This window comes from Phymastichus coffea, unplaced genomic scaffold (assembly GCF_024137745.1).
Source record: "Phymastichus coffea isolate CEN01 unplaced genomic scaffold, Cenicafe_Pcof_1.1 PCOF00116, whole genome shotgun sequence".
NCBI classification, from domain to species: domain Eukaryota; kingdom Metazoa; phylum Arthropoda; class Insecta; order Hymenoptera; family Eulophidae; genus Phymastichus; species Phymastichus coffea.
The window spans coordinates 334034-358699 of record NW_026706927.1 but is presented as its reverse complement, the minus strand read 5'-3'; the positions used below and the strand labels follow the sequence as shown (position 1 = coordinate 358699).

General features: G+C 37.2%; 1 protein-coding gene across 8 annotated transcripts in view; it reads left to right on the top strand.

Moving 5' to 3' along the window:
- Nucleotides 1–24666, top strand: part of LOC131670843 (voltage-dependent calcium channel type A subunit alpha-1) — a 64448-nt gene that overhangs the window by 19015 nt on the left and 20767 nt on the right. For 7 of the 8 annotated variants that reach the window (XM_058946821.1, XM_058946819.1, XM_058946816.1 and 4 more), the window contains exons 4-22: nucleotides 2526–2629; nucleotides 2958–3113; nucleotides 3591–3811; nucleotides 6999–7102; nucleotides 7850–7965; nucleotides 8169–8228; nucleotides 8307–8408; nucleotides 11558–11770; nucleotides 11846–12273; nucleotides 12356–12678; nucleotides 12764–12883; nucleotides 12953–13531; nucleotides 13613–13958; nucleotides 14050–14214; nucleotides 17282–17392; nucleotides 20624–20707; nucleotides 20931–20972; nucleotides 24360–24476; nucleotides 24561–24626. In XM_058946821.1, coding sequence (XP_058802804.1) covers nucleotides 2526–2629; nucleotides 2958–3113; nucleotides 3591–3811; nucleotides 6999–7102; nucleotides 7850–7965; nucleotides 8169–8228; nucleotides 8307–8408; nucleotides 11558–11770; nucleotides 11846–12273; nucleotides 12356–12678; nucleotides 12764–12883; nucleotides 12953–13531; nucleotides 13613–13958; nucleotides 14050–14214; nucleotides 17282–17392; nucleotides 20624–20707; nucleotides 20931–20972; nucleotides 24360–24476; nucleotides 24561–24626 — 3457 coding nt within the window. The remainder of the gene's footprint in view (nucleotides 1–2525; nucleotides 2630–2957; nucleotides 3114–3590; nucleotides 3812–6998; nucleotides 7103–7849; nucleotides 7966–8168; nucleotides 8229–8306; nucleotides 8409–11557; nucleotides 11771–11845; nucleotides 12274–12355; nucleotides 12679–12763; nucleotides 12884–12952; nucleotides 13532–13612; nucleotides 13959–14049; nucleotides 14215–17281; nucleotides 17393–20623; nucleotides 20708–20930; nucleotides 20973–24359; nucleotides 24477–24560; nucleotides 24627–24666) is intronic. The other variant, XM_058946820.1, reaches the window with a different exon arrangement.

The window sequence follows — 24666 nt, the reverse complement described above, 5'->3', positions numbered from 1 at the left end:
TCGCGTCGATAGGTTCCAAGCCTAGCGATGATGAAATATCGACGTAGCTTAAGCTATGCCAGACCTTATCAGAGTGCTAGAGAGAGAGAGACTTCTGCTAGAGAAGCTCCTTGCTTATGCGTCTGATCATAAGTTTGCGAGTACTGTAACTTAGTTGCCGTCAAAGTGAGGAAAAATGAAAATGAAACGATAACATTTTTCACATCTCTATATCTTGATTGTAAGTATATGTAGGCATTTAAGGTTAGTGTATTGATAAAAGCATAGAGTAAAGATACATAGCGTTCAAGTGCTCATTTATTCTAGTGTCGAGTTGTCGATCGAAATATTATATATCTAGAGCCATGCTAAAACTAATTCAACTCTCTAGCTACCTAAATCGGCGTCAATACAGTAGATGACAAGTCGATGAACAGAATTTTGAACGAAAAATAAAAAAAAACATAATATATCTATAAATATAGAATCTAGAGAGCCGTAAAAGTACATGCAAATTGTTCCATCGTAAAACGAAACATTCATCGTGCCTTCTTTGATGCCATCATTAGGCTCTATTCTGAAATCAAAATGAACGAGTGAGAGCTCGGGAGAGATGAAAGTGCAGCCTGAGAAAAAATCAATGAGGGAGACTAAGAGTGAGAGTTGAAGTATGCGTGTATGTGTGTGCTATCTTTCCTTATTTTATATATATATCCTTTCCCCTCTTCGAGAATACCAAAAGATATAACATTGTCGCATGTGTGCGTTATTTGCCTCTTAGAGGAAAGAAGAAAAAGATAAAAGAGAGAGAGTTGGCCAAATAGAAACCATGCTTTTTTTGGCAATTTCCGTAGAATTACTTTCGGCATTACACGCACCGAGATAAAATAATGTTTAGATAAATCTTACTCCTCTTGAAAGAAACTTTCGCGAGAGTGAGAAACTTTTTGTTTCTTCACTTTTTGCCAATTCCAACTCTATCTTTTATTTGGTTCTTTTTTTGTAGACATAGTTGTCCTTTTAGACTGCGTAGGATTCTGCGCTAAATCTAACTGTAACTACCGATAGATCATAAAAACTGTACCACTACTATACCTTATCGACAACTAGATATTGATCGTCATCCAAGACACGTCATCTTTTATCTGAAATTAAAAAAATTGACCACAGGTGCAAGAATGAAAACCCAAACAATTCACTTGATTGTTTTTTTTTATTTTTATGATTGATCCGTGAAGAAAATTAGGTTAATAGATATACGCTTTTCGTGCAGCGGGCCAATATATTTCTAAAAGTTTTTAAGCTGATTATTTACTCGGCTCATAACTCACAGCTTTGAATGTACTTTAGAGTTTAATCAAAGAAATAAATCGCTTTCAATTAGGCAACACCGTCCCTTACACAAGCTGTCGACAGAAAACCATTTATATATTAATCGAGTTTCGAAAAGAAAACAAGAACATACTCTATTTCTTCCACCCCAATCAAATTTCCTTCTTTCGTCCTTCTGAAAAAAAAAAAGTTCTAGCGCGTGTCTCACTAAAACACGATATATAGCCTCTCTTCTATGTGTATGTATATGTTTATGTGAGTGTCACTCCATCCCTTTCCTTCTTGTTTTTGTCTACAAACGAAAATCTTAGCGCGCTCCCGCTGTTAGAACCTATAGGCTAGATTTCAAGCTTATCGATTTATCTTGTCGTTGGAGGATAAGGTCATCTTCAGGGAGTGATATCTACCCTTTTTCTGTTTCTTTCTCTCTCTCTCTCTCTCTCTCTCTCTCTCTCTCTCACTCTCTGTGTCTCCCTTCGGATAGATTGTTAATATTTTAATTACAAATGGACGATACCTACAATATGTCTAAGGATGCTTCCGAGTACAAGATATTATGGCAAGTCAATGTGCGGGAGGGTGCTTTTGTCTTTATTACATGTATGAGTGAAATGCGTGTCTACGTCCAGTGCTGTCATAGTCTTTTAGATATATAACATAGTGTATCTTTATTATTATAATCGTTATATAGAATAGTTTTATATGCTGTTGAACATTCAACATTTCTTTTTTAGAATTATCGTCTTGGAATATAGATGGAAGCTTTTTCCACTGTTGCGACATAATATATTCACATTCACAAATTATTATACTTATATACTTGGTATATCTTTAAATTACTTAATATAAATATTTAGAAAACGTTCTAGATATATACATAATAAATTTTAGATGTAGCACACGAAATGGTATGCAATTATCAGAAGATTGCGAACATAGCATTAACCTGTGCCATTTGAATTGGGCCGAATGTGTGATTAAAATTGGGTAGCATAGCATTTCGAGTGAAAAGAAAGAAGTAAGAATCACTAGGCTAGTTAGTGCTCCTCACGAGAGGAAAAAAGAAAAAGCATTAGAATAGCTAGCGGCGAGATCTAAGCATAGTTATATATATATATGAACAAGTAGATTATGATTATCAAAAAACTAGCGTTAATGCATAGAGTAGTCCGTAGTAAAGTGTGGTGGTGGTTGTGCTGGTATGTTTGGGGCAGGTTCATCACGGCGTTCCCGCAAGGCATTAATCTGGATATGGATCTGCGCACTTTACGTGCGATACGCGTGTTACGGCCGCTCAAACTTGTCTCCGGCATACCAAGTGAGTAGAAAGCTTCCAAATTAATCCCTAAAAAACGTAACGACGCCAAATGCCACTAACACATCTTAGTTTCCTCTCATTTCAGTGTGATTGTCTCTCTTTTTTATCAATATTTTTCGAGATTAACATTAGTTTATAGATTTTTTATAACTCGATATATACATAGTCTATCTGTTATTTGAATATTGTTGAGATTGGAAATAGAGCTTAGATGTAGTTGGCATTGAAGGTAAAGGAAAGTCAAAGGTATATCGAGAAATTGGAGAGGATGAAGCGAGTTAAAGAGGTAAAAAGAAAGGAACAAGGCTAATCAATGGATCGGCTACAGGTCTGCAGGTGGTGCTCAAGTCGATCATCAAGGCGATGGCCCCGCTCTTGCAGATCGGCTTGCTCGTCTTGTTTGCCATCGTCATATTCGCCATCATCGGACTCGAGTTTTATTCGGGGACTCTCCATAAGACCTGTTACAGCATCGAAAACGCAAGTAAGTATTATCTTCAACTGATAACTTGCAGGTGGAATATCTAGCACGGAAAAGAAAACAATGCCGTCAGAGCTTTTTCGACGATATAAAACGATATATTCGAAGCCAAGTAACTTTATGCAATGTTTGAGAAACTCCGAGATAGTGCATCGACCTGGTTGGCGCCAATCCATTTTTTCGAAAAACTGGGTTTACAAAGACGAGTGGCGTAACCTCGTTTTATCGAATCCATTTCATGGATGAATTATGCTGTTCGAGCGTTTTTTTTTCAACTTTAAATTTACACCGAATCATTCCTACGAAATTTCGATTTTAGTAACATTGTAACGTGGCTCGTATTTTTCGCTTTCTGAATAGGTAATTTTTATTTCGCATTTTAATTTAGTCAGTGGGCTTGATCGCAAATATGAAAGGGAGCCGAAACGCGGACGAAAGAGAAAGGACAGTAAAGGGAGCGAAAAAAAATGTGATTTGCAGTGCAGATCGTGAAAGAGGGCGAGCAACCAAATCCATGCAACACAGACATCCAGGACGAGGCGCCGGCGGGTGCGCACGTATGCAACGCTAACACCTCGAAGTGCTCTGATCGCTGGGAGGGACCAAACAACGGCATCACCAGCTTCGACAACATTGGCTTCGCCATGCTCACCGTCTTCCAGTGCATCACCATGGAGGGCTGGACTGCCATATTGTACTGGGTAACAAGAGAAATATGTTCATCAGTGTTATCGACGAATAACCAGCAAAAAATATAACCACGGAATTTTCTTCCTTTAACGGCTCTCTCTCTCTCTCTCTCTTTCTCTTTCTATTCTCTTTCGTGCATTTTTCTCTCTAGATGCTCTCTTCGACCAATCTATGAGTTAAATTTCTTTTTTCATTGTAGATGAAAATTAGTTTATAGTTCGTCTTGATTTCACGTTAGAATATACTTTCCAATATAGCTGTTACTTTGAATATACTTTATAGAATTCATTTTTTAATATAGTTTATAGTAAATTGGATTTTTTGTATAGATTACATTACGTTTTTTTTTAATATTAACATAAGGCTGAGAGAGACAAATGCGCGAACGTGTATCGGCGGCTGTTCCATGTTGTGCACTCGATGTTTATTTATAATATGGGACGTATGTATTTCTGGCAATATTTTTCTCGTGTATTTTTTTACATATCGGTGTTCTTTTTGTCTACGATTTTGATGTATAAATGTCAGTTTTTGTTTTATCAATCAATTTCTCAATGGTGCTATGATACTTTGGCTAAGAGCGTTTTTTTGAAGACTTTTTGTTCTCTGGCGAGAACTCGTGCCTGGCGCCGCTTCCACCATGTATACAGTACTCTCTACTCATACATTCTTCCTATAATCGTGTTACATATGTGCATGTGGTTCCGTGTACATAGAAATACACAGACACCAACTTGCATGTGTCTTCGCAGCGACGCTCTTTCTCTATCTCTCACTCTCTGTCTGTGTACAAATTGTCTTCTCACAAACCCCCGAAGCTGCTGCTGCTGCTGCTAGACAACTCAGTAACTTTGTTTGCTACCATCTCATTCACGCGTAGTTTGAGTGACTTTGAGAGAAGTCAGATATTTTTTCCCCGCGGTACGTTGAATATTTACTCATACTCGGTGGCGCGGGCTGGGGCGGCGTATTCAACGCAATTTACTTTAGCTTTCGTTTCAAGGGGGAAAAATGACTATACAATTTGCGCGAGCAAGTTGTCTCTTGCTTCAAGTGCGCAGCCGTTGAAAGCTTCTTAAACTAATTCAAAAGCTATAAGCTGATAAAAATAATACAAAGGCTCGAGCGTTGAACGTGACGTTTACTTATCAAAGTATATTTCAAATGAGGTTCCAAGCGTCCATCATTCACTAGCCGAAAATTCTTAATTTCTCGATTCACGCGACATTGACAATAAGTTGATTTATATTCGATGAATGATTGGAACGAATGGAACAGCAACTCTTCGAGCGGTCAGACGAATTACACGAACCTGAATAATTCACGTGAAACGAGCTCTCAACTCCCTACACTTATTGCGAACATGCTTTCAGACATTTAGCGCGAGTGAGAGGAAACGTGAAACTTATCATTTTTCAAGCGTTACGAAGCTCGCTGTAAAGTGCTCGCAAGCTTCTTCTTTCGTCGTAAAGTGTCGCTGCAAAATTCTACGCTCAAGGTAGAATAAATTCAATCGCTTCTCTCGCGCGATTAAAATTATTACTGAACAGGCAGAAGCTCGCAACATTGATTCTCGGCTTTCAGCAGAAAACAAAAACGGGAAAAGGCAGAGCGTGAGAGAAAAAGAGGAAAAAGTTTTTGTTCCCTCTCGACACACGCGCGCGCGCGCGCACGCACGCACCCACGCACGAACACGCGCAAAATGCTTGTTGATGAATGAGCTCTCTTCCTCTCTCGCTCGGCTTAGCTTTCAAAGTATTTGCGTACGTGCATACACATATCAGCTCACAATGGACGGACGATCTTGTGTTCCTTATTCTTCGACGCGCACATAGAGATATAAAGCAGAAGGTATTGCGCAGCATGCGCTCCACGTATATCGATTTCGCTCGTGTGCATACATTCACACACGCACACGTACCCACGTTGCAAACCGGCTTATATACACAGCTATAAACCTTTCGATCCCTCATTGACTCGAGTCTCGCTCGCTCGCGCGCATCAGGTATGATATTCCTAGCAAGTGCTACGAGGCTCAACAGGCACGATTTCTCCTTCATCACCTTTTACGTGTGTTGATCGTTTTTTTCAAAATCGTAACGACTGCCGTTCAATTGTTTTTTCTGTCTCTCGGTCCATAAATTGTAAATTTCATTTAATGTACAGATGTAATCCCGTCGAGTATTTTCGTTGTTCGCCGTAATGCGAGGCTAAAAAGCATGATTTATAATCGCGGATCTATTTATAAGCGGAATCTTTACTAACACTGACGTATATATTCACTTTGCTCAGTATGACACTGTCAGTTCCGGTCCTCACTGTCAGTAGTAGTGTTACATATAATTATCTCATCATCCGATCAGCATCGCTCAAACTTTGTACGATAATGTACATTTACAGACACCTCGAATCCGCTTTCAAAGGTCAGCTTGAAAGTTCTCCACGTAAAAACACACGCGGACACTCTAGCCTGGAGTGTGTTTTGACGCCGAGGGCGAAATCATGTTTGTTCAAAGAGCTACTTGAAAAAAAGAAAAAGCCTTGAAAAGCCAATTCGAGGTTGTGCTTTTGAGGGGGTGTGAATCATACACGGAAACCTATACACTTTCATTTCCCTCGATACATTTAAATATACCATCGTGTAACTCTACTTTGTTCAGATCTGAATCACTTGAATGTCTTCCGGCTCATCGTAGCGAAAATCATTGATTCGATTGATATAACGGGTAGCATATAATTGAGTACATAGTTTGCAGAGCACTGTTTAAAAAACGTAAACGATGAGTAGAAGAGAGACTTCTGTGTAGCACAAATGAATTAACAACCCAAGTCCACTACTATATACTGTTCATACCACTCTATCGACAATCTTTCACACCTCCTTATCTATAAATAGTGTCTTTATATATTGAACGTTACACCATTGCAGAAGAATTCCGCCTGTGACAGTAATTGCCGACGGAATTGTTCTTGGAGCAATATTATCTTTATAAGTATATACATCTACGTGTGTTAATTGAAATCTCATTGTTGCTGAGTATAATCTGTGCGTATACGTATATATATATAGATATATATATACATATATATATATATATATAGGCGTATATATGTCTGCTGTGTTGTTGGCCGCCGCCAATTACGTGTACATACACCACGGATGTGATTTCACGATAATTCTAATCTAAAATTTTATAGACGAATGACGCTCTCGGTAGTACGTTCAACTGGATATACTTTATACCGCTGATCGTCATCGGATCATTCTTCATGCTGAATCTAGTTCTCGGTGTGTTGAGCGGGTAAGTGTACCAAGACTTTGACTTAACTACTTTTTCACTTCATTTGTCATCGATGAAACATGAACGTCACACTATCATTTATCATAAAAACTATGGGCGCCAGCAACGAAGGTAAACAGCAAAAGTAGTTGAGCGTAGAGAAGAGCTTTCGAGAAGACTAAACAATGACGATGTGATGTTGTATACGTAGGGAGTTCTCGAACGAGAGAACGCGGGTGGAAAGGCGGGCTGCCTATCAGAAAGCTAAAATGAAGCGTCTCTTCACGACCGCCTTCAGCTCGTATTTAGACTGGATCACTCAAGCAGGTTCAATGCGTTTATGAATTTCTGTAGAAGCGTTCCCCGTACAAGGCAGAGCTCAATTAACGTAAGCTAGTGTGTACAATGCAGAGTTGGAAATTAAAAAGAGTTGCGCTTGCCCGTCTGCGGCCGAGCAGCAGCAACAGCCGCCAGCCAGAGTAAAAATAGATAATCGATATTTCTCAAAATATGCTTGGCTATATATCGCAGAGACGTCTAACGAACCCAACGCTCGCGCTCGCGCGCGCACCTGTGTTCTGATTGTCAGGGTTAAGTCGTCTAAAGCTAGGCCGGCTCGCTGAACCAACTCGCTAATCGAAAAACTAAATGCGAAACGAGATGAGCACGGCTGTCGGCATGGATGGCTCGCGTCCATCGGCTCGATCGATCCTCCGAGATTGTCGCCGTTTATTTTCATTTGGTTTCTTGTTGTCACGCTCATTGTAGAGAATTCGCGAAGGAGAGGGAGAAGGTGGAGAACCGGCAGACTTTTCTCAAGATGCGCAGGCACCAGCAGCTCGAGCGCGAGCTCAACGGCTACGTCGAGTGGATCTGCAAAGCAGGTTAGAGCTTTTACGCAGCGAGCGAAAGAGCTGCAAGCAATTACCGTGTCATCTTCTCTCTCGTTTCCCGTGACGACGCTTGGACTTGACTATATAATCCAGACGTTGCTCGCTAGCTTTGTCGCGCATCACACACGCCGCGCTAGTTCTTATCGCGCCTCACAGGCATGCGTTATTACACTTTCATTGCTCTTTATCCGCAGAGGAAGTCATACTCGCCGAGGAACGAACGACAGAGGAGGAGAAAATGCACATCATTGAAGGTAATTTCGCTGAACCGCGACTCTTCGTTAACCAACATTCGTTTCGACTGACCGTTATCTATTTGTCACCGAATCCAGCGAGAAGGAGAGCAGCGGCCAAAAAGAAAAGGCTGAAAAACTTGGGCAAAAGCAAAAGCACGGACACAGAGGAGGAGGACGCCGAAGATGAACAGGAAGATGGTGAGTTGTATTTTTCCCATTCGTCTATTATTCGATTAGCAACTTTCGACTCTGTCTGTCTCTCTCTCTCTCTCTCTCTCTCTTTCTCTCTCTTTCTCATCTTATGTATGCCGTTACGTCTCTATACTATTGTTAATGTAATGATTTCATTTAATTTCTGAATACCTTTGAACATTGTCCATTCTTGTTACATTACTTACTTAAGTAAAGATCTATTTTTGAGAGTTTTGAAAGTTTCAGAGTTGTATAGCGATTTAGTGCAACAATTGAAAAATCAGTCGATCTTTCATTATGTCTCATTTTAAATTCAAATGTTATTGTACTTGTCACGTTCTATTGTTATACATTTATCCCCTATCCATAACATTGTTTGCACGTACCTTATCGCAAGGTGAAAAGAAAAAATGTCGCGTACCATATCCCTCTAATATTATCAAGAAGCATTCTAAACACACGCTATCAGATGATCCTCTTGTTTCAGAGCCTAAGAAAAAACTGAAAGGTAATTACAACCCAGGTCATACTACATTATATATCTATATTTTTTTTTATTTTTCTTACAAGTAAAAAAGCTATATTGTTCTTTTCTTTCGTTGTTTTTTTTTCTTTTCTTACTGTCTGTGTTGGAAGTAACAAAGTACTGTATGGTACTGTTATGCGTATCTCATTACCCATATACACCTACATACGACATTTGCTATTCCCATCAACATTCACACTCATACACATTCACAGTCGCTCACGTGTAAGTATTAAACATCCAAATTGTTTGCTTGCATAAGTAAGCTTCATGCAATATTCTTTGTTCGACATTACTTTTATTATTATTATTATTATTATTATTATTATTATTATTATTATTATTGTTATTATTATTGTTATGATTATTTATGCCGGAGCGAAAAAAAGCAAGAATAATTAAACGTAGTAAATGGGAGAAGACGCGAATTTTTATGCGTGAAATTTGCAATTAGCATCGCACGCCACTAATCGCGATTAGAGTGAAGAGTCAAATAAATATACATGTACACCGAAGCGCGAGCTATTAAAAAATCACGTGGGCGAATGAAAAAAATATTATATACACACACTTACTTGCACATACATACAATATCTATAAAAAAACTATACACACGTGCATCTCAGCAGACAGAATCACCATCTCTTTTACAACTCTCTCTCTCTCTCTCTCACTATCTATCTCTTTCCCAGAACGTGTGCAGTAAGCTGTTGTTGTTTTTATTCTATATATACATAAGCACGTTGTAATATTGTGTGCAACGCACCAGTCGACTAAAGTTGGTTAAAATATAATAATCGGAGGAAAACCGAAACGAGGACCGAAGAAAGAGGAAATAATAAAGGAAACGTAAAGAGCGCGAGAATTCTTGTTTGTCTATTTTTGTTGTACACCTTTTTCGCCATGAAAGCTCGCTGGACCGCCCAACCGATACAGCTCCGCTGTCCATTTCCTGCAAGCTTTCCGTTTCGGTGATTCACCCGTTTTGTTTTTCTCTCGTTCTCTGCTCCTTCACTCGCTCTCTTCATCACTTATTCTTGTTTTCCCTTTCTTTTTCCATCACTATGCATTCCAATCCTTATGCAGTGTTGATTATATAAGACTGATGAATATTTATTTAGATATTGCTTGACTATATTGTACATTGCCTATTGATTATATATAAATCGTCTCAATTTTGCGAGAAAACAGAGCGAATAAAGAAAAGAAATCTTGCCCGGCGCAAGCAAAATTGTTATTCTCGCAATTTCAGTCGGAAAGGCACGTGCGTGTATGTGCAAATACATATCTGGCCAGCCATTAAGCGTCGCAACGTTCATTCATGTACCTTGCATATATAGTCAATAGAAAAAAAGAGCTCGATATGCTCGGGACACGTAGACAGACTTTAGTCGTATATACATATGCATAGTGTGTGTATCGATATTATTCATGTCATTCTTCTTTTCTTTCACTTAATCTCGAAATAACAAAAAATCTTTTTAGCTGCATCGTTGCTCTGAGTGTGTACGTGTGATAATAATAACGTTCGTAGGTCTCGGGGTTTGCTAGTCTTTAGGTGAAGGGAGAAAACTAGTTTTCCCCTCTTTATTTCTTCTATAGTTTTGAAATACTTTCCTCGCCTTCGGGCTTAGACCTTAGTTAGTAATAAAAAATAAAAAAGAAAAAACCCATACACTCATGTATACGTACATGTAGCGTCTCTCACACTATATATCCCTCTGCTTATAACAAAGTAGTTTTATAAATATCGCGTGCAGAGCTCGACAGGAGTGTGTGTCGTGTAGATTTGTGTATGAAATACCATTAGAAGCTATGTGAAATAATAAAAAAATTAACAAAGAGTGGCTTGCGTTAGGTGAGCGACACATTGTTATTACTATTATTGACTCGTAATCGTAAAATTGTAATACTATAATTATTAGCGTAATGATTAGTTGATAGGTATACGTATATCGAGCTTAGCCAGATTATGATTAAAATTAGCTAGTTGAGATAGTAACATTATTTTTTAATATTAATCATTCATTAATCACGCATCGTATATACATATCAATATCTAGCGATTATATATATCCTCTCAAATAAATCTTCTGGATGCGCTACTTCTGAATCATTCGTTCGGTCCACTTAACCTCATTACGCCAGCAGCCCGAGAGAGAAAGAGGGCTGCTCACTTGCGGTCGCTTAATTTATACATACAAGGAAATTTCTGCAACTGATCAAGCTAATTTTCTCCCGTTCTATTTTCACTCGTTCGGCTTCTTCGGCCCTCGTCGTTATTCAAATGAAATATTCCGAAAGGACGACAATCTCAGTTATTACGATCCAGTTGCCAAGCACATCCGGAAGATTTTCTCTTCAATAGGAAGAGAAGCGCAGTTCCCTTTGTTAGCTTAGAAACATGCGTCATCTTTACAAGCAGCTATCGATACGATATGATTTTGACGTTTAGTAAAAGAGAAAAAAAATTGAATATGAGCGCTTTGCGCTTAGAGGCGTATCTTTGAGCAATATATATGTTGGCCATTGAATGTCACGATTATGCAGAGCGCTACTAATATGCTCGACTTGGAGCGAAGCAGCAAGAAAAAGCAAGGCTAATTGCCGATTGGGGTTTTTCTTCTAGGACTCGGCAGAGCTTCGTATCTCAAATCAAAGGTGAAAAATCAAGGAGCCTGCGCGGAATTCTGGCGCAACGAGAAGAGGTTCCGTTTCTGGATAAGGAAAACGGTGAAGACTCAATGGTTCTACTGGTTCGTGATCGTCCTCGTGTTCTTCAACACTGTGACCGTGGCCGTCGAACACTACGGCCAGCCCCAATGGCTCACAGACTTTCTTTGTGAGTGGGGCAACAAAGACGGAGGGATGAATGAAATGGACGCGGCTCGCTGACGATCCTTTGCTCTGGTTGCAGTTTACACCGAGTTTATATTTTTGGGGCTGTTCATGTGCGAGATGGTGATCAAGATGTATGCTCTGGGGCCACGCATCTACTTCGAGTCGAGCTTCAATCGCTTCGATTGCGTGGTGATATCAGGCTCGATATTCGAGGTGATTTGGTCGGCATTAAAATCCGGCTCGTTCGGCCTTTCCGTCCTACGTGCCCTCAGACTCTTGAGGATCTTCAAAGTAACCAAATATTGGTCGAGTCTACGTAATCTCGTCATCTCACTGCTCAACTCGATGCGCAGCATCATTTCCCTCCTCTTCCTGCTCTTCCTCTTCATTCTTATATTCGCCCTACTCGGCATGCAGCTGTTCGGCGGTCAATTCAACTTCGACAGCGGCACGCCACCCACCAACTTCAACACCTTTCCCATCGCACTTCTCACTGTCTTCCAAGTGAGTCTTTACGAATTGCCTGCCTCTTGCGATTGTTCGCTCTCGAGGGCTCGTTTTTTCATCCGAGCTTTTTCACCGACAGATATTGACTGGCGAAGATTGGAACGAGGTCATGTACCAAGGCATCCAGTCCCAGGGTGGGCACAAGAAAGGCATGATCTACTCCTTGTACTTCATAGTCCTGGTGCTCTTTGGCAATTACACACTGCTAAACGTATTCTTGGCTATCGCCGTGGACAATCTCGCGAACGCGCAAGAGTTGACAGCGGCCGAAGAGGAGCAGGAGGAAGAAGACAAGGAGAAGCAACAGCTCGAGCTCGAGAAGGAGATGGAGTCGTTGCAGAAGCCAAGCGATGGTAGCGGGCCCAAAGTGGAAATCAGTCCTCCAAGTCCAACGTCTAATTTGTAAGTGTGACAGACACCGACAGACAGGCGCCACTGGCAGATCGAAAGCTACAGCTGAGCGTCTGCGTTTGTCTTGCGATTGCAGCAAAGATGGGAAAGGCGGCAAGCAGGCGTCAGAAGAGAAGAAGCAGGAGGAAGAAGACGATTCGGGACCAAAACCAATGCTGCCGTATTCCTCTATGTTTATACTGTCCCCGACGAACCCGTGAGTGAAAGGAAATCGCCAGACGAGGTTGCCGCCAAGTCTTCGGTTGCAAGCTGAATTTGTTCGCAGGGTGAGGAGAGGCGCTCACTGGGTGGTGAACCTGCGCTACTTTGATACCTTCATAATGGTGGTGATCACGCTGTCGAGTATAGCGCTGGCCGCCGAGGATCCGGTCTACGACAAGAACCCGCGCAATACGATACTCAACTACTTCGACTACGCGTTCACCGGCGTTTTCACCATCGAGATGATCCTCAAGATCGTCGATCTCGGCGTGATACTCCATCCGGGCTCGTATCTGCGCGAGTTCTGGAACTTCATGGACGCGATAGTGGTGGTGTGCGCGGCAGTGTCGTTCGCGTTCGACATGATGGCCGGCGAGGACGGCGGTGGTGCCGCGAGCAAAAATCTGTCGACCATCAAGTCGCTTCGTGTGCTTCGGGTGCTCAGGCCCCTCAAGACTATTAAGCGAGTGCCCAAGCTCAAGGCGGTCTTCGACTGCGTGGTCAACAGCTTGAAGAACGTCATCAACATTCTCATCGTGTACATCCTCTTTCAATTCATCTTCGCTGTGATCGCGGTACAGCTGTTTAACGGCAAGTTCTTTCATTGCACGGACGAGAGCAAGTACACCAAGCCGACATGCCAGTGAGTGTCGCTCGCAAAGATACCGCGTGCCCGTGAGCGCCACCCGTGTATTTCCGCTCGTGTGCTTTTCTCTGCTCGCAGGGGCTATTTTTTCATATTCGAGGAGGGCGAGCTGCACCCGCAGGCCAAAGAGCGCGTCTGGGAGTCGCAGCCGTTTCACTACGACAACGTCATGATCGCGATGCTGACGCTATTCGCTGTGCAGACGGGCGAGGGATGGCCGCAGATCCTGCAAAACTCCATGGCCGCCACTTACGAGAACCAGGGTCCCATACAAAATTTTCGCATCGAAATGTCTATATTCTACATTGTCTACTTCATCGTCTTTCCATTCTTCTTCGTCAACATCTTCGTGGCCTTGATTATCATTACGTTTCAAGAGCAAGGCGAAGCCGAGCTCCAGGACGGGGAAATTGATAAGAATCAGGTGACAAAACAATCATCCTTCGATATTAACATCCTCTTTCTCGTTTTCTCACCCTTTCTCACGTGTTGTTTCATCTTCCTCTTATTTTTAGAAATCTTGTATAGACTTTACGATACAGGCTAGACCGCTCGAAAGGTATATGCCGAAAGAGCGTAACAGCATGAAGTTCAAAATATGGAAGATAGTCATGTCAACGCCATTCGAGTACTTCATTATGATTCTTATCGTACTTAATACACTTTTACTCATGATGAAGGTAAGCGTTCTTAGCTCTATCAAACGAAAAGTATGCTTGAGTTGTCATTAATACGTATTTCGACACTCCGTGTGTAGGAACTCGACTTTACGCACGCTCGCGAAATCGAACATGCTTAAAATCTCGTCCCACAGACGTCGTATCGAAAAATAAAGTCGGATCGAGAAAGTGTATTCAACCTCGTGTAGACGTATGCGCCCGAGCGAACTGAGCTAGAGCCCAAACATCTGCACGAGGATGAAATCGCATTCTCGCACCGGTATCAAAATGTACTATTTCGAAGTTACAAGCTTCATATTCATTCATGATCAACATGACAGCACGTTTCGATTATTGATAATTCTCAATAACCATGAATAAAGTGACTCTTTCGATTTCATATTAGAGTTCATCATAATACATCAGATTTCTTTATTCGTGGTGCATTGTAAATATATAAAGTTTGTCAATTTGTTGATTTATAATCCTTGAAACCAGTTTTTTTACAAGCAATAATGTTTATGTATTCTTTACAGTTTTACATTTAAGTGCTATTAATAATTTTTTTTAAGATCGAGCAATGAATTTTCATTTGGTTTTTGATCAAAAAAATGAGATCTTTCTCTAAAATATTAATTTTTTGTGGAAAAAGGATAAAGAAAAAATCGATAGTGGAGAAATTTTGTAAAATAATCACGCACATCTGTTGAAAAAGTTCGTTGTATACTTGCTTGCCAACGTATTTGTTTCATATGTCTGTGGTCCCTATTTGTTATTGATGAAATACACGTAACCCCGTATTTTTTTTTCTTCAACCCTTACTCCCCTACCATTCGTTGTGTCAGTTTAACGCTACTGTCGATACCATTATTTCATATTATCGTTCAAAAAGAATAATTATACCCAATATTGCTACGTCATCAACAATTATTATATTCCATTTGTCCTTGTCCTTTATTTACTAACCTTTTTCTCCTTCTTGATACCTGTTTTCTAAGACAAATAATTCAGTAAGATATAATCATAATTAGCAAACTAATAGCATTTTTATTGCTTTTCTTCTACAGTATTACTAAGTTAATTTATTAAGTCAAAGATTTTCCAAAGATTAAATAATTTATTTGAAAAAAATCTTGTAACGTATAAATCTTGTAGTAGTACTTCTCGATAATCGCGCAATGCAGCTAATAATTCTATTAAAACTAGAGATTCTAACAAACTTCTTAATGTTTCTCCCGATAAAAACTCAGGCTGCATGGTTAATGAATTTTCTGAATTTCATTTGAATCTATTTAAACTCTATACTGAAAACACTTATATGCGTTGACACGCTAAAACTTTTGCTTTTGCACTCTGTTAAAGCCATTATTTAACTGGATCGAATTAATTTTCCTTCCTTCTATCTCTTTAGATTTCTCTTTTTACTTCAAATTATCTATAGCCACTCCTCTATAGAGCAGAGGAAGTACACCGTGCCGACCGTGATAATTACGCACGCGATGTTTTTCGCACATGCTTTCAAATTAATCAATTATGTTTAAAAATCAAAAATATATATTTTTTAATTATTTTATAAATATTCAAATCCAATCTAAATGTTTTCCCCGAACCTCATCGTTTTTTTTTTTTGCATAATTTTTCGTAACACAAACAAGCCCGTTCATTTTCATCTTACCTTGTATAAAGTAAACTCATTGTCTCTTTTGTCTAAACGTATATTTTTTCTGTTAATCGTCTGTTTCGTAATTCGAATCGGTCTTTTTGTTCTATTGAATAATTAATTCCTATCTTGTTCGTAATTTCACAATTTTCTTGTCTGAACGGTTATGTTCGAGTACTAACAGCACCTGCACTGCACCACTATTAACGAAACGGTTGCACAACAGTGTTCCTATAACAAACACAATCATTCGAATTGTCGGAGAGTATTCTGTGTACTCATGTTTCGTATCTGTATTATTAATTTCTTTAAACGTATCCTCTCCGAGTCGAATGTGAAATAAATTCACTATTCTAACACTAACAATACACAAGTACGTGTCGCATGATGGCTGTCGCACAAAAAAAACGATAAAAAGCACCAAGAATGTTAAATATATTCAATCACATTGTTGCACGGGCCGGACGCACTGCGCATAAACTCTTTTAAAATGAAATTTGTTCCACTTCACCACGTTGAACAAAATCTTTTAATTATCACTCACTTTTTTCCCCTCTTCTCTTTCTGTCCCGTCTTTCCGTCCGTTTCCCTCGACTATCCACCTTTGCCACAGAAAATAATTTTCCAACATGATGCAATAAGTGCCAATTGCTATAAGTTTCGTTGATTATTTACGTACGACTCGCTGATTGTTTTGCAGTAAACTCTCGGGTTCATGATTTTTTTGAACATAGGTATTCATAAATCAGTCATCAAAATTCTTTTAGTTATGTGTCAGCAATGAAATCTTACTTTGCGTTTCCAATCAAATCTTTTTATAAAACTTATACTAACAGTCAGTTTTGGAGATTGTCAAAATTTCACACACAGTAAGATCTCATTGATATCAATCCTTTCTTCAAAGTAAGTTACGAGTTCACTGAAAGGACCAAACTAATATACGAATTACACGTATATGATTCCCATAGCGTTAAAATATTACAGACCTCCACTGTCTAGATATGATCCACTTGAAAACCATAGATAATTTGAAAATACTTTTTATTCCTATGTGTCGTATGTATGTATCATTGAATAATTAGATTCAAATGTAAGACCATTTCTGTAATATCAGAGAGTATTTAAAAATTTGCTATTCTATTGTCGCATAGTGTAGAATATTAATAGATCTTACAAAAAGTAATTTGTAAACGATTTAAAGTAATTGCTTGGTAAGCAAAGTGAAAAACACATTGAAAATGCAAAATTTTTAAGTTTCTAATGAAAGGCGGGGTAAATAAGAGAGCACTTGTTTTTTGATTTTTTATTAAAAGAACTGAAAAACTCGATCTGAGAAAAGAAGTATAAGATATGAGAACCTGTAGAAAAAGAAAAGAAATTGTGAGAATGTTGTTGTCGCCCGAGTGTTTGTCAGTGTGTGCATTACAGTACCACCGGCAGAGCGATGTCTACAAGAATACACTTAAGTACATGAACATGTGCTTCACCGGGATGTTCACCATCGAGTGCATTATGAAGATCGCCGCGTTTGGCGTCAGGGTAAGAGCTCCATAGTCCTCAAACAAAATTCTAACATATCCCTTTATCCTTGAACCCTTGTGACCTGAACAAAACGATAAATCTTTTCTAATTGCACATGTAATACTGAAACTCCTACTTTTATCCCTATTTTCCTGTCTCTGCAATATCCATTTTCGTTAAGCTTTATTTACGCCAATAAGACAAAAATATTTGATAACATTGGTAATAAAGCATAGCGAAATATATATATATCCTTTAAACCCCTAAACCTGGTAAGTCTTGCTTCTTAGATGATTTATAGAGCGTAATAGCTTTAAAATATAAGATACTAGTAGGATGAGCGTATCGTTTAACAACGAGACCGTGAAAAAAAAATGAAATGGAGTATTAATATTATAAAAGGCGTACCTGAAATGTGCGTACTGGAAGGATCCTCGGTATCCTTATACATCAAGAATGCATAAAAAAAGGTTTGCGTGTGTCTGGCAAATGACGATATATAAATATTATCACGTTTAATTAATGAGAAATATGAAATATAGTGTATCATCATCGAAATGAAAATTGAAAACAAAATACATTCATCGACACTTATACATACACACTCAACATTATTTGAACACACGTACACGTATATGAAAGACAAAAATCTACATTTCAGCTTCCACAAAAAGTATTATTTACACGTTATTTTATTTGAACATTTATTATCTTTTCGTCTCTACTGTTTCATATTCTACATTTCTTTTACTCTCATTGTATCTGTTATCTATCTATGGCTACTTAGATTATTTCCACTTAATTTCTCATTATTTCCTTGATTTACATCATTTTTATCTAGGTTGACATGAAGAGGAGTCTTAAGCTACTCAACTGGAACTGAAAACCTGATAAAAAAAAGAATGAAGAACAAAACAAAATGTACACCCCAACGCCTCCGAATCCTATATGCATTAGAACATTATTGCCAATGCATGTGCATGACTCACTTGTATGTGCTATAATATTTCTAATCCATGCACTCCTTTATATATGTGTATATACATAAATATCGTTCGGTTTATGTAATAAAGTAACAACAATTTTTATACGTGGGAGACGGTTTTTATTATTTTTGTCGTTTTTGTTCTTGCATGCACAAAATTCGTTTCATCAAATGCTGTAACTTCTGTACGATATAATTTACACTTTTTTTAATAGAAATGGCTGAATTTCATTGCATTATTTTGCAATCTCTAAACGAGATAAAGACAAATTCTTCGAATAAGTAGGTTTTGTTAAGGTTCGATTACTATAAAAATAACAAAAGCTCACAATTGAGTAACCTATCATAAAAGCTTTTTATTATTTTTTATTTGCAAGCTACAGCTTTACTTAATTGTGAGATAGCCAATATGCTTATTTATAAAATGAGATTTTGTCTCATATAAGTGGTTCACGTTATTTATTGTTTCTTATTTTAAAAATCGAGTAATATTTGCAAAAAAAAATGATAATGCTGTATAAAGGGCACACAGATTTCACATAGGTTTCAATGAAATGAAAAATCAATCATATAAGGAATCAATCATAATAGCCGAGTGTGTTACGTCTGTGTGTTGGGTGTATTTTGTAGTATCACGACGCGCCGCCAGTTCTATTGGACAGCTTGACCTACGTGAACTTGGTCGTCACCCTCCTTTTCTTCATTGAGTGCATCCTTAAACTCGTCGCCTTTGGATGCAAGGTACAACAAAAGCCTCTATTCATCACTCCATTCAATCAATCAATCAATCAATCAACCAATCACACATAAATTTATTTTAAAAGAAAAAAAAAGAAATTTCTTATATGATATCTAGAAACTTTCAAAGAGCGTCACTTTATATATGTATATCACGGTAGATGAGCAAAAAATGATTAAAACAGAACAACGATTGTCGTGGCAAAAGAAGTTACAATGCATATCTTCTATCTGGATTTGGTTAGCAAAGAAGACACGGATTTAAAAAGTTAATGAGAGGAATCGAAAAAAGGTCGTTGCAAAAACACATGTTGGTTTTTTAATAATCCTCCTACCATATATATAAGAGAATCGTCTTATATATAAGTAGATCATTGAGCGTGCACGATAAATTGATGTTACTTTTTATGATTAGTATCAATCCGAGTGGAAAGTAATGGAGAGCGCGCCTAGAGCTTATTTATTAGAATTATCTTGATGATTTAATTATATTATATACTATTATGCATAAATGTCATAGTTTTCTATTCTACTATTATATATAGATTTATTATATACGTGTCTTAGAGGAAAGCTATATAATTATAAGACTACCTTTTGTTTTCATTTACTTTCGTCGTTTGCCGAAGTACATTTAGATAAGCTTATATATCACAAGAACTATTTCTCATATACAAAGCTCGCGCGCTGAAACGATTTCAAGACAATATTTTTTTAGAATGCTTGCTAATAAACCGGCATGCTCCCGTAGATATATCTATTATTATTATTTCAATAGAAGTAATCCTTTATAGTATATATATATATACATATGTATGTATGTATGTATGTATGTATATATATATATACAGTCGGTAATATCGACGTCATTCACCTTTTATATACTTATTATATACGACCTCAAAAAAAGTATACGAATATAACAGTATACCTCCTAAATATGCCTTATATATTTGATTCTTTGGCCACACACATTAGTTGAAAACGCACCTGCTCACATATATTGTCGCGCGATCACCATAAATATTTATTATATAATTTTTCTCGTTCACTTGGAGCAATGAACTGTTGATACCATGTTCCATTCGCTCTCAAGTACACTTGAGCACACGCCTGTTATATTGGAATATTCTATACAATTTACGCGTTATACATGTCATAATTTTTATAAACACTCTTCTTAAACAGACTATAGTAGTACACCCATTTTTAATGACACACACTACAGACGCATTATTAATATAGATATAATTGTATAATTACACGGATACCGAACTTAAAATATGAGGTACACTAATTAAAATTTACGAGGATCGTTGAAGATGCTATATTTAAATGTAGTCTCAATTGTGCCTATATATATGTACAAATTTAGTGCTTCATAAGAGTTATCAAAGTTTCTTCCAGAATTAGTTAAACAATGCAATTTAATGGAAAAAAAAATAAAAATTTGTTAACTCTTTGAATGTCTCAAATAATTATATCACAGTCAGCTAATTCAGTATTTTTTAATATTTCCAATCTAGAACTTCTTCAAGGATCCTTGGAATACGTTCGACTTCATCACGGTCATCGGTAGCATCGTGGATGCGCTAGTCGTCGAATTCGGGGTATGTATAGTCCTAGTGTATCTTTTTATTACTAACGTAACACGTGTATAATATATCAGCGCCCTTACCATTCGAACAAGGCCACTCGAAAGTGAAATGATATACTGAAAATAAAAAAAATCAATGGTGCAATAGAAGGGAGTAACGAAAAAGAAATTGCGCGAGTTAAAGGGAAAACATGAATGTTGTTTAGTGATATTGAAAATATTCTTTTTCCAACTAGGATGCCATCGCGCGTTTATTTCAAGCCGGGGCAAAGAAGAGGGTAAGTCGTTGGAGAGAGCGGAATAGCACCGTAGTTTGATCTTTTTTCTATACCATGTAAACGTTGCTATATAGGTATTGATATAATAAAGCAAAGTGCCGCCGTAGTGGGAGCTGTTGCTGGCTGGAGCTCGAAAAAAAATCGTCCTTCCTTTTTGAACCTCGCAGATATTATATATTAGTTTGAATTAGATCCTTTAAACCCTAGCCACATATCCAATATCATCTCCTTTTATATGTTTAATATTTATTATACATATATATACTTAGTTATGTGGCGGCATTTTCAATTCAAAGTTATGAACTATTCATATTATCCATGATTGACAGTCGTAGAATCTACTGCATCAAATTTTTGATATAATCATTTCTCTTAATTTAGTATATATATTACCACGTTTTGTTGATGAGATCCCATGTGAAAGTCAAGTCAATTGAAATCCTACGTAGATATTGGACAGCCCGTTTAGTTAAAATAACTGTTAAGACTGTATTATTGTATAGTCTGGTACAAGATAGAAATATCGAACAAATTGCCGAGTCGAATGAATTTCATCGTTATTATTGAGTGAGAAAAAGAGCAGTGTTGCCAAAGATAAACATCCGTACAACATATGATATCACACATTGTAACTAACATTTCTTAAACAAACGCAACATCGAAAAACACATACTTTGTTTGATGTTTGTGTAAGTGTTGGTCGAAAAACTATTAAGATATAATTTTTACGTATGACACATATAGCACTTATATATAATACCGTCATTAATTTCATGTCTACGTGTACACAACACAATCACAAAAATTAATGTTACATGCAAATATCCTGTGTACACTTTTTTCTTACTCGATCGTTTCACACTCAATATTTTTCATGAATAATCAGTTCATCATATACGTATGAACAATCAATTCATCATTATCTCTTATTGTTATGTGTGTATAAGCACCTACCCACGTAGTGATATACCAACACGAAAATAATTGTGCAGTGGCGCTTGATATTATATGAGTTTTGTGTTTTTTTTAACATTACCCTGTACATTGCATTCGGTTTCTATTCTATACATATCGTAATTTTAATAAGAGTCAAAGTATTGCAACGAAGGTTATGATTGGTTTTAAAACAATAATAAAATTGTAAAATTTAATTTAAACGCATTGAATTTCAGAGGGATAGTGTAAAGGAAAGTTTATACGTCACTAGGGGTAGTAAGAAGGTGAGACACATTCACACACTCCGCATAACGATGGTTGATGTGTGAAATTTACATAATGTTGTTCATTAATTACTTGAGAGTTGGTTTAAACCAAGCATTGGAGTGAAATTGCGTTAATGTCAAGTCTCGCCACCCATAATTAAATAACCAGTTCAATAATCTCTATATTATTAGAGTAAATTTTATTTTGCGATCAAAATTTTGCTCATTGATACAAACTTTTTTTCCAATTCTTCTAAAAATTGGACGATTTGGCCTTTTTTGATGTTCTGTTATACGTCGCACTGATGCACTCCAGATCCTGGTAAGCCGCTCCCTGTTGTGTGTGTTTTACAAACGAGAATTTTTCAAAAATTCAAGATTGTTCTCCACTGTATTTATATTTTATCCAAAATTTCCAATTTTGCTTTTTCAAGAATAAAACTGGCCACGATATTAGAATTTTTTTATAATAATATTAGTGTATTGCAACTTAACGATACGTGTTCAAATGTATTTTTCTATTTTAATAAAATTGATTCGGTGTAATCTTTGACATATTGAGCAATGCTTCATATACTTTGTTCTTTTGAGCCTTAACGAATATGATTTTACTTTTGCACCTAAAATTGATTTAATTTTTTTAAATATTCAACAGAAGTCTTTAAAAACGAAGCACCCAATTTTCCTTTACCCTCGGCTAATTGTGTGAGTGGCTGAATGTACGTGTACAAATGTTTGTTTCATTTACGTGTTGTTGTCGTTTCTTGTTTCATTACATAATTTTTGTTTGGCATTTCCTTTGCTGACTGTAAATACAATCTACACAGTACTATTACACCATAAATACAATAATACACTCAAATAATATTGACGCTTTTTTATCCATACACTATATGTTCCTATCAAATGGACATCATTATTTTCAGAGAACACTAAATCTATACAGACTCAAGATTTATCACTGGCTTGGCAACACTGGGACTAGAATACTTTTGCTTTTTCAAAATAAGTATATTATCTACGCTGCTGCTTGGCAAGCATTTGAAGAGCTTAATTTGCTAATTCGATGTTTTTATAACATTTATATTTCAAATTCAAAGAAAATATTAAATAATGTTTTTGTTAAAAGAAGACAATTGTTCGATTAATTGTATTTCCGATTTGGGAATTTCTATTGTTTAGTAGTATAGTTTATTGATGAGTTATGAACAAAGAAGTTTTACATAAGAATTAATATCCCCGAAATAATAGTTATAATATGATAGAGTTAGAATATGACTGATGTCATACTTCTTCAATAAAGAAAAACAACGACAGTACTTGTAGTCGTAGTTAGTATTTAGAATAATTTCATGTCGTTGTATTTTTCAAAAATTTTGAACGATTGGCAAATAAATGTAAATTAGTGAAAAACTTAATTACCAATTACATATAGCTGAAGAAGTGTGCTTTATTATAAGAGAACTAACTTTATTGTAACAAATCATTATAAAATATTTGTATTGAAGAAGGTACGAGATGAGTTAGCCCCAATATTTTTGCTAATTAAAATCGCTATTTGTATTGACTAACATAAATATAATGTAAATTATTAATAATTTTGGATCGTGTGTTCTGTCAAAGCTCGCTAACTTTATGTCAGTGTAATTATTTCAAAGTCGCCTTGTGTACCTTTATTCAATGCTGCGTAAAAATTTTCAATGTGCTGTAAATGTGACAATTTATGTTTCAGTTAGCAAAATAAAAATTTTTGGTTTTTGCTCTCTTGAACACACGATCCTGCTTAACGTATAAGAAATTATCTATTCCAGTAAAAAAATTGAATAATTGATACGGCTCTGTAAAATATTGTATAAAAAGAATTTAACAAAGTTACTGCTCTAATGGAAAAATGCACTGTTCTACCGGTGACTTGGCAGATATTTCCAGTGGGATTAACTTTTTAGTATAGATATATTTAAAAACGTAGACAATTCGTTGGGAACAGAAAAAAATGATGGTTTTGATAGCTTCGAGCGCACAAAAGTCGAGCCCTATAAAGCGTCACATCGATGATCGTTCGAGGCACGAATCGGTGTGTTTCAGCTTGGCTAAACTTGTTTGCGCGCACGGAGCCCAATTTTCATCCCGACTACGGGACCACCAATATTTTGTGTTTAAGTGCAATTTCCTTTGTTCCCTGCAGGAGAACTTCATCAATGTCGGCTTCCTTCGGCTTTTTCGTGCAGCTCGTCTCATCAAACTACTGCGGCAAGGCTATACCATACGAATATTACTTTGGACATTCGTTCAGTCATTTAAAGTAATGCGGCCGCATTAAAAATTCATACGTTTAACAATTTTAGAGGTGATTGAGCAATTCTGATAATATTATCTTTCATTTCAGGCTTTACCTTACGTATGTTTACTTATAGCCATGCTCTTTTTCATCTACGCTATAATCGGCATGCAGGTAAGAATCGTAGAATCGTAATTATAGAAATTATGTATTT